Here is a 9,807-nt window from a genome sequence, read left to right as displayed (position 1 = left end):
TGTGTCCCTAGCAAATGTGTTGACATGTTTAAGACCAGTATTTTTACCAATTCAGTTTGAGCTGCATGTAATTGCTTTCTCTACCCTAAACATGATTTTTATAACATAACCTTACCTTGTGTAAAAATGCATTTGTGAAGGAGCGTGCAGTACCATCAGCCATCTCTCTCGCGATTCTGAAAAACATGATGGTGGGTCGCATAAAATGATGCGTTGCACGAATCTAAATTTTTGTCCGCAACAACGGTTTAGAGTAGTGTTTCCAAAAGTTATCGAACGATGCGTAAAGTTTAAGTAGTTTGGTGGTTTTGAGTCTCAAACGCAAAACTGAAAACATTATTTTAGATGACACCGTTTGCCAAACACCGTGTATTGAACTATTCGTCTATGTTTTGCACAATTCAGCTCATTTTGATGGGACCTTTGAATTTCAGTAAAGATGTTGTGACAACATTCCTTCTTACAGATGAACTTGCACGCCATCATTTGCAGCGACAGCGATATTCGGCCAGAATGCCAACAACTTATTTACTGAAATAGGGTCATTTGCATCCATTGAATAAATTTTGCGAAACATTGTCAGAAAGCTTTCGTTTTTGGTTTAAAGAACTTCATAATATTTTACCTCAGTATATAAGTCGCAATGCTGTGTCTCTCGCATTGCATTTTTTTCTACAGGCGGGTTTGGTTAGTCTGGGATATGAAACTAAACGGCGAAAAGGTAACTCAGTACAATTGGGGCAAGATCATAAGTTGGAGCATCCAGAAGCAAATTTATATATCGTTAATTATTGAGGATCTGTTTCTCCCAAAGCCGGTCACTTGTTCGAGGTGAAAAATGCACTAAGCCACAATCACATTCATGGTGTTTCTTAACTAAAAAGATTGAGCACGCAATGCGTTTCAAGCCACACCAGTTTTTTGAAATACATCTAGAGTAGACCATATTCGAGAAGGTTTTTGCATCCATTGCGTATTTCTTGGCTTTATTTGAGTGACAGGTGTGCATAAATGTTTAGGTGGATATCCATGTGTCTGACATTGTTTGTCGCGTTATGTTTTGCTTGCAATGTTGAAACTAACTTCCGTTCTGTGTCACTCTCGTGGAATATGCGAGTACGAAGTGAGTGACAAAAGTCACGAGCTCATTTTATCTACACAAATCATGCAATGCTGCGCGCTTAGCAACAAATTTGCGTATCAATTGTAGCATACGACATGATATAACTAAAAAGAAAATAAGGTGCAAGTGTTTTCAAAGTGTATCTGCAAAACTGCTCGCTAGTTTGAAATGTTACTTACTGATAGAAGAGCTTATCTTACGGCCGCAATCGTCCAACTTCGGTCACTTAGACGAACCTACACTTTTGACTTTATTCTGCTGAATACAAGTTCCGTTGCGTTTGTCTAACGGGATTTTAACCGTTCTATTGTGGAGGACGGTCAACCGCGACAATCAAAACTTTTTACCACACATTCTATTTGTGATATAATGGATCACTGAAGGCCAAGTCGACGGCGAGGTGTCAAAATTTAGCTCAAACTGGGTACCAAAGGATGCACTGAAAAGCCCAGACAAAGTATTCAAGGCTTATAACAATGCTGCCAATTTGGATAGGCGGCTTAGGTAGGTTGGATAAGCGGCTTAGATAGGTTTTTGATTGCCTACGGAGAGAGGGAGTTAAGGTCGTTTGCTTGCATGGTACGTTGCATGGAAAAAATTATCTGCCTTTTAATTAAACTAACATACATTGGGTGGCTAACTGACAAATTAGGTGTTCTTTGCGTCAGTAGATACACGATGACTGAAAAGTAAAACATATATACGTGCGTATAAATGCGAAAATGAAAACTACTGAATTTATTTTGCTGTCGCGGAAGTAAGACTACCTGTAGCTCAGACGTATTGCCACCGATCAGTTTCAAATCAAAAACGTCCACCTCAACCAATTCAATACAAATGTCCTATGCTGAGCGAATCCAAACGCAAATGATGATGCAAACGCTACTTATGAAACATGCGCTACAGCATTGTCAACGCGGAAGTAAAATTACACAATATGATTATGAGAATGATAGTAATTTGGCGCAGTTTCACATAAAATAAAATGTGCAGTAAATCACATGTTAAATTGCACAATGTCACAAGCTAAGCAAAGATTTGATATAGGATATCGCGTTTTCCCTTTAATGTAAATTACTCCGTGAAGTGTGAAGTCATTGTCGTATACTAGTCACCAAATAAAACAAACAAAATGTGAGTTATCTATGTGAACAGGAGCCGAATAAAACGTGCGCATTGGCTGCAAAACGTCGGCCGATATTGATTGCACTCAATGGTAGTCATCAAAAGGCCCAAACTGGGAACTTAGGATAAAAATGACGTCTGGTATTTATAATCCCGATTGCTGCTTTAACGATCATGAGAGTAAGCTATTAAGAGAAATGCGGTGATCAACGATTACCTCGTCTCAAAAAATATTTTTTTTCATGATAAAAGGCTGGGTTGGGCGCGTTGTAGATTCTTTACTAGCCAAGCAAAGAATTTGGATTCGTATGTGTGTAAGATGAGCTCATCAAAATTCTCGATATGAAATTATTTTTGGTAATAATATTAGTGCATTAGCAACGTTCTTTAGACCAGTCCGCGTAAAATATTGTCTCAACATATCGCATACAATAATACGTAATTGGGAAACTAGTAACGTGTGTAAATTCTAGACGTCGGCGTATGCTAAACACTACTGATTTCACCAAAGCTTGATTGAAAAGCCATATAATATTTAATGGCATTGTGTTCAAGAGATTTGGGTAAAAGGTAAACAAGTGGGACGTGAGAAGGTGATTTAACAGAATATTGCGGAAAAAATCCCATCAACTTCACACATGTTGATTTTGGTGCAAACCTGTCGTAAGCCGAGCGTAAAGAAATAAACAAAATTAGTTTCGTAACATACTTCTTGTAATGAAGGATTCTAGCTAGTCCTGCGTGTTGTGGGAGGTTGATTTTTTGCCAGGTGAAATTAAACAAAAGAGTAGTTTCTTCAAGAAAAAAACGAGGCTGTCAAATGCAGACATTTTTAGGAACGTTTTTTACTGCCAGTTTCTCTGTTAAGACCCTACACAACAAGTGTCTCGCTTTTAAAATCAGTTTATCACAAATTCATGTAATTAGTTCAAAATAAGGTAGAGTATTGCTGAAACTTGTAATTGTGGTACCGTTGCCGAATACGTGTAACAAAGCACTTCTTATCTTTCAGTCGGGAGATTCAAAGCAGACAGTCATATGCGTCGACTGGTTGCTCAAGCAACGACTTCTCAGTCTCAGGTTTTACTAATTTCGTGAATTTTTATTCTTCATATAAGCTGCTCACAGATTGTTGGTAGTTAGCGGAGATTTAAGGATTCACTGGGTATTTCGTCCTGTAAATGAAGCTAATCTAAGCTGAAGAGCAGAGAAATACTGTACAGCTTTTTTCCTTATTGACAATCACTAACAGTGCGCATCTTACGAAAATCCGCAGAGTCTCGAACCCATGACTTGGTGATTGATAGTTTGCGTGTTTGAATGCTCGGCCACGAGCCACTGATCATCAACGTGATTAATCCGCAATTATACAGAATATAGTGATCCTCATGCCGAACTTTTGAACTCCGGACTACCAATGTGCGCTGCGACCTTGCAATCACTACTCCACGTGTGCCCGCTGTACGCATCTACATTATCGAGCATGCAGAGGTGGCGGTGTGATTGCCTTGCCCGGCACTGCACTTGTTGTAGGGATGGACTGCCCAGTCAGGTGGAACCAATGACCGCTCACATATAGCTAATTTTTCCGCATGTTTACCAAATCGCCGAAGTCAAACCAGCGACTTTTGTTATCACGAAATGGAACTAGCCCGCTGAAATCATATTTCAAAAAAATAAAACATTATCAACTGAAAGTCTGTAATGCAGACCTTGGATGTTCGGCAATGCATACCAATACAAATTATCATTATTAAAACGATGAAAAACCTGAATCCACGTAACCAATTTTTTATGTTGAATCAGCGATGGATGGTTTGCGAGAGATAGTTGAGGAATAATTTGTCATAGCCACTTATGTGTGCTGTTTCCGCGACGTTACAAACATACTGTGAGGATATTCTAACTCCGTATGAACACAATTGTTCGTTAGTCATCGAGTGCTTGATCTGTCTTGAATGTGATAAACCTGATTCTGACGGGTGTTAACCATCAGTTTTAGAACGCTTTTGACAAGTTTTTACTCTTGAGTACATTAAATGTGAAATTTTTCAACTCAGTTTATGAAAACAGACTACCTCACATTACCAATTCAGTCCACATTGAAGTCTGCACACAATGCACTCGAATATCACAAGCTTTGCCACAACAATGTCGAGCAAATTTCAGGGTCACCAGACTTGAAATGAATGAAGCGCACATGTCACAATTCTCTAAGCGTGACTTGGATTATCTAATTTTGTACAACCTGCAGATATTTGTCTTCACTTCAATGGAATCCATTCGATGAGTCCACGAATCCTACCATAATCCGCGTGTTTCCTCCGCTCCCTGGCTCAGCCGTGCCTATGGTGACTAGCAGGTTGACCAACCAAGCCATTGCGGTCAAACCGTCGCAAGTCCTTATTCATTCTGATGTACGGTCAGTATCCATGCATTCTAGTGGATAAAGAAATCGGTTTGTGCTCGGCCGAACGTCTGTCTTTAGGAGCACCGAGGAGGGAAAGGAACAAATTTCCAGTAAACTCGTAAGCCAGGCAAGAATACAATAAACGGGCGATAACACGCAGAAAGACCCAACTGTCCCTCGTGAGCGGGAAGTTCAATTGGAAGAATCACCGGAAGCTTTGGAGTCATTGAATTTCTCAAGTTCTTAGTCACCGGCAGAGGCTGTTTTTTATTACTGGCCGCTCAGAAAACGTTTGGTCAGAGATCAGGATGGGCAAGTAAAGGCCAGCTTTGAAGATAACACGATGCATCAAACAGAAGAAGCAAACAGAAGAAGCCATATGAGACGAGAGAGCGGCCCAATTACCTGCAGGATATTCAAATGGTGGAAAAACATCATGGGAGCTGTCGAGACTGGAAACGATAGAAAATAAGATGGTATTTATCATGCCCCAACCACTTATTAGGGCATCCACATCATGGCTTTCATGTAGGATGGACAGGCATAATTTAAATAAAAATAGTGTAAACCAGGTCGATAGGTAATACATATTTTGTATTTATGCAACCGTAGACTTGTGCTCGGGTACATAGTGTGATACAAGAAGCTGAAAAGTCTGCCGAATGCTTTTGCGTCTACTAACCGCGTATAAGACCGCCGATATATCTGACGTCATCAGAACCGTTCAAGAATGAGTGTGCGGGAGGACCAACTGTATGTTTGGTATAAAACGCTAAGACATTGTCACCGTACATTGGAATGGAAGTACAAATGACAGAGGAATGACTTCATCTTTGAGTACACGAAGTTTGCAACTGCTATCAGAAGCAAATACTGTGCTGTTTGACGCACGCGTGAAAGGCTGACTAACAGGTCGAAACAAATTATGCATCACTGTCTGAGAGTAATGCCCCTCAGATATTCGAGAGGAATTAAATCACCGTTTACTTGATCAAAACAATAAAATGCCAAGTAACGTGTTTTATGGATGACCTTCAAACAGCAATTTTTCGTTATGTGAAGAACAAAAGCAGCATTGCTGCAGCACAGTGGGAGGACCACACCTTAACTCCAACTATCCGATCATGCACCGGCATTGATGGACCAGGCTTGTCTCTCCAAAAACTGTAAACGGTACTCTGACCCGATCGGATTTCATCCGCGGGTTGATTCATTAGGCAGGTCCTGCTGAGACCATAAATGATGGTGAGGAAAATGTCCAGCTTGATTGCAGACCTATTTCACATGAGCATCACGTAACTTTAGTAGTCTCGTAATCAGTTTCCATCCAAAACGCGCTATAGCAGTCCGACTGCAATCTGCATTTCTGCTGCTGGAACAGATGGGAGGAAGAAGTCAGCAAGTTACGCACTAACAGAAGGTAAACATATTGTACCTCACGTTACATTAGAAGAGTTGAAAATCTATACCTTTTTAAGTAGTGGTATTCACAGATATAAACTTCGCACCACTACTGCTTGAAGACTGTAATTTTACCGCGCACTTATTCTGATGAGCCCACTCCAAATAGGTGGGGCAATGAAGTCAAGTTGTCAAGCAGTTGCCCAAATTTCGTCAGTCAAGATACCTGCAGAGCTTTCTTCTGATGCGTAAATCGAATCTCTTCAGCGTGAACTTGTCAGGCTATTCAGACGGTGTAAACCAGGTACATCTAACACTCGCTGACGTGGTGACTCGTTTGACGTATGATAAGGTACATGATGTGAGATCCTCTTTTGAGATCTTAAACCGTCCTGTCCCTGTGAAGAGTTAAAACAGCATTGGCACGGCCACATCTTCAGTGTAGCTATCTGATCGTGCACCGTCATTGATGAACCAGGTTTGTCTTTCCATGAAATGAGGTTCAATCTAGAGGTTTTAAACGGCCCTGGCAATGCAGGATAAACCTTGACTTTCTGGAAGGAACATGATGGGCGGATGTTAGGTGTTTACTTGAAATCACCCCGTCGTTAACCAAACAAAAGCCGACTAGACTTATGGTAGCCTTTCTCCTGGTAAGCATACCAGTAGCGAATAAAATACACGTGTAGATAATGTATATAATAAAGGGTGTAAGATATTTTCTGAACACAAATTTCCCATTTTTTTATTGAGAAATATGTTGGTTTTGCACACCTCACGGAAAAGCAAAGCATATTACTTATTGTCGACGCTTCCCAGCCGGACTCCACTTAGTTAGTGTTTGTTTCAAACCGCGGCACGCGGTCCTCCTCTTCCAGAGCAGTAAACTGAGATGTCTGACACAATCAAAAACTGACAGTAAACTCGGTCGTTTGGTTAAATTGGGACAGACTGAATGAACAGAAGTTACGCAGACCTAAATCTGACATGCAAACCTCAGAATACTGTCAAACTGAAAAAATAACATTAAAGCAGTGAACTGAGGTCAGGCGCACGTTTTTCCCACAATACCAATGAATTATAGTGACATGCGGTAATGAAGTAGAGATAAAGCATGCCCAAGACAGCTCTCTGGTCAGACGAGCGAACACGTTGAATTCATCATAATCCAAATTGACAGATAACTTGAAGCCACCACAAGTCGCAGTTAGGCGGAGTTCTGCGGCGTGCAAGCATAATGCTCATAGCATCATTTAATTTTGCGCAGCGAACAACACCAAGCAACTTAACGTTTCCAGCTGGAGCTGCCAAAATGCCATAACCGTTGAGAACCACAGTTAAGAGGAGCGAATAAGGAATAGCCGAAAGTGCATGATTTATCTTGTCGAAGGTTCAATATAAAGTTTGATACCGCCAGGAACCACTTGTTACGGATTTTGCTTTTGCAATTTATTTTGGACGTTTTGTAACTCAATACCGGTTCACTTTAATTCATCGCACACGAGAGAGCAGACAAGAGTCACATTTGGTCACTTTCGGAGAATTCCATGACGTTCAGGAGCGTCGTTGGTCACAGCAATAGATCTTATAAAGATTGCACACAATGCACTTGAATATCACAAGATTTGCCACAACAATGTCGAGCAAATTTCAGGGTCACCAGACTTGAATAATGCGCACATGTCACAATTCTCCAAGCGTGACTTGGTCGGCAACGTACGAATGATGGATGGTTAATGGCAAAAAGACGATTTCTATTTAATTGACAAACCAAGTTGGACATGAAAACTTCCGCTGCATTACAATACATTTTCGGGACGTATTCCCCAACTATGTTTGTCGTATTCCGCCGAATGAAGGCATTATCAGTGTGCCGAGCACGTTGTTTCGAAAAGATACGCCCCCAAAAGTGATTCGCAAGCAAAGTAATGGAGCTGTTCTAACACTCACAGAATACACAATCCAACACAGTCTTTATATTTTGTTACCGTAATGACAGTACTTGAAAGTGGATTTCTCCACTACGCTCTCTGGGATCAGAGCGAGTTGTTTGGCCCTCAATTTACTGAATCGCGGGGGAATAGTCCGAATGTTCAGAACGTGTAATAATATCTCTCTGAATAATTTTGTTGAATACTTTACACAAGGTCTGCCATACAGTATTAATAGAGAAACAAATCTCTAAGATCGTTTTAGTGGCATAGAATAATCTCCCGACTATGGACAAATTATTTGAATTACCTTATAATATGAAAAATACTGTTTTTTACTTTTCGTTCCGAAATAGTGCCTATAATGTGTGCACAAAATGCAAATGAATAAGCTTGTCCAGTTCAGCTGTTCTAATGCATCAGTGGGTGGTTTTGTAAAGAAATAACCAATGGTTTGCAACACTCAGAGTTAGCAAACCAGAGAAATAGTGAAAGGATAGAATAGCTGATTTTTTGACAGCTGCATTAAACGTCCTGTAATTTACACCCAAAAAACGGGGCTATTGAATCATTTGCCTAAGGAGCAAAAAAATTATTAACACCAAACTGGAAGAGGTACAAAATACTTGTGTTAATTTTCCAATGACCAGTCCCATTTAAGAAATGATTGTTCCACAACATTTGACCCTTACGCGCCAAACGGCGCATGTCTTTTAGAAATATGAAAGTTGTCTTTCTTTTCTCCGCGCCCGTGAGCACTAGATTTCCTGGAGTTTCGAAGGTACCAAAGATGTGCCTGTCGGTTAACGTGGAACATCCAAAACCAGTGTGGTAGAGACCCGTTTCTACTCACCAAACAGTGAGCATTCGAGGAATCGTTCGGTCAGACTCTACGCAGTTGATCGTGCTTAATATAAGCAGGAAAATAATAATTCTGCTTAAAATGAGAATAAAATTCAGGACATATCTTAACCACAGTCGTGTACCGTACAATTTTGGTTATGTAGTCTTGCGTTGAAAGGTCGAAACTCCCTCTTGTTTATTAACAGCGTAACGATCTAGAACCACCGACAGAAAAATTTACTATTAGTCGGTCAGCTGGCATAGGCGATGAACATGAGTAAGTGACAACGAGTAAGTACAACTACCGAGATATGTAAAATGCACAACAGCATCCAGTGTTTCGGATTGAATTTTAAAAGGTGCGCTCAAAGACTGCACATCCAGAAGCATGACTATGCGCTTTGAAGTTGCGTATGGCGTGATGGTGGGCAGCTTATTCAAAAGAGCTCGTGCTTATTCCCCGTCTTCAAATATGAGGTCGATGTCATCTGCCTACTCCAAACCGACATACATTAATCCAGCATAGAATTGGCCACCCGCATCTCGGAAACCTCTTAGGATTCGCCTCGCTATTTCCCCACTGTAGAAGTCTTTAGACAGCGCAGCGTGCAGTACCATATCTCTTAATTTATGTGAACATATGGACGCCGTCGTTGGACCGAACAGTCAGAAAGTCGTCACAATCGCGATGAGGCTCGAGAATGGGTATGTACTCGAATACTTTTGAACCTTCGTATTCACACTTCATGTTTCTGTTGCATGCCGAAAGTTCAGATTAGCGGAAGCAGGTTCAACTGAAACGTTGTCTACTGTATTTTTGTTGTTGTTGTTGTTGGTTGTTCTTTTATTGTTGTTTATTGTATTGGAACAGGGGAGTAGGGTGTGCAGAATTGAAAAATTATTGTGCTAATCCGCAATGTTAGCCAAGTCATCCGGAGTATGATCCTGTGGGTTATTGTTGATGCAACATGGCC

The 9,807-nt window shown here is 40.7% G+C and overlaps 1 protein-coding gene across 1 annotated transcript in view; it reads right to left on the bottom strand.

Annotated features, from left to right (window-relative positions):
* Nucleotides 1–5,110, bottom strand: part of T265_14072 (hypothetical protein) — a gene marked incomplete at both ends in the record, with an annotated part of 41,804 nt that extends 36,694 nt beyond the window's left edge. The window contains one exon of the mRNA XM_009171915.1: nt 5,064–5,110. Coding sequence (XP_009170179.1) covers nt 5,064–5,096 — 33 coding nt within the window. The remainder of the gene's footprint in view (nt 1–5,063) is intronic.
* Between the last annotated feature and the right edge of the window lie 4,697 nt (nt 5,111–9,807).

Source organism: Opisthorchis viverrini (genome assembly GCF_000715545.1).
Source record: "Opisthorchis viverrini unplaced genomic scaffold opera_v5_139, whole genome shotgun sequence".
Lineage (NCBI taxonomy): Eukaryota > Metazoa > Platyhelminthes > Trematoda > Opisthorchiida > Opisthorchiidae > Opisthorchis > Opisthorchis viverrini.
This window is presented reverse-complemented; position numbering and strand designations above follow the sequence as displayed.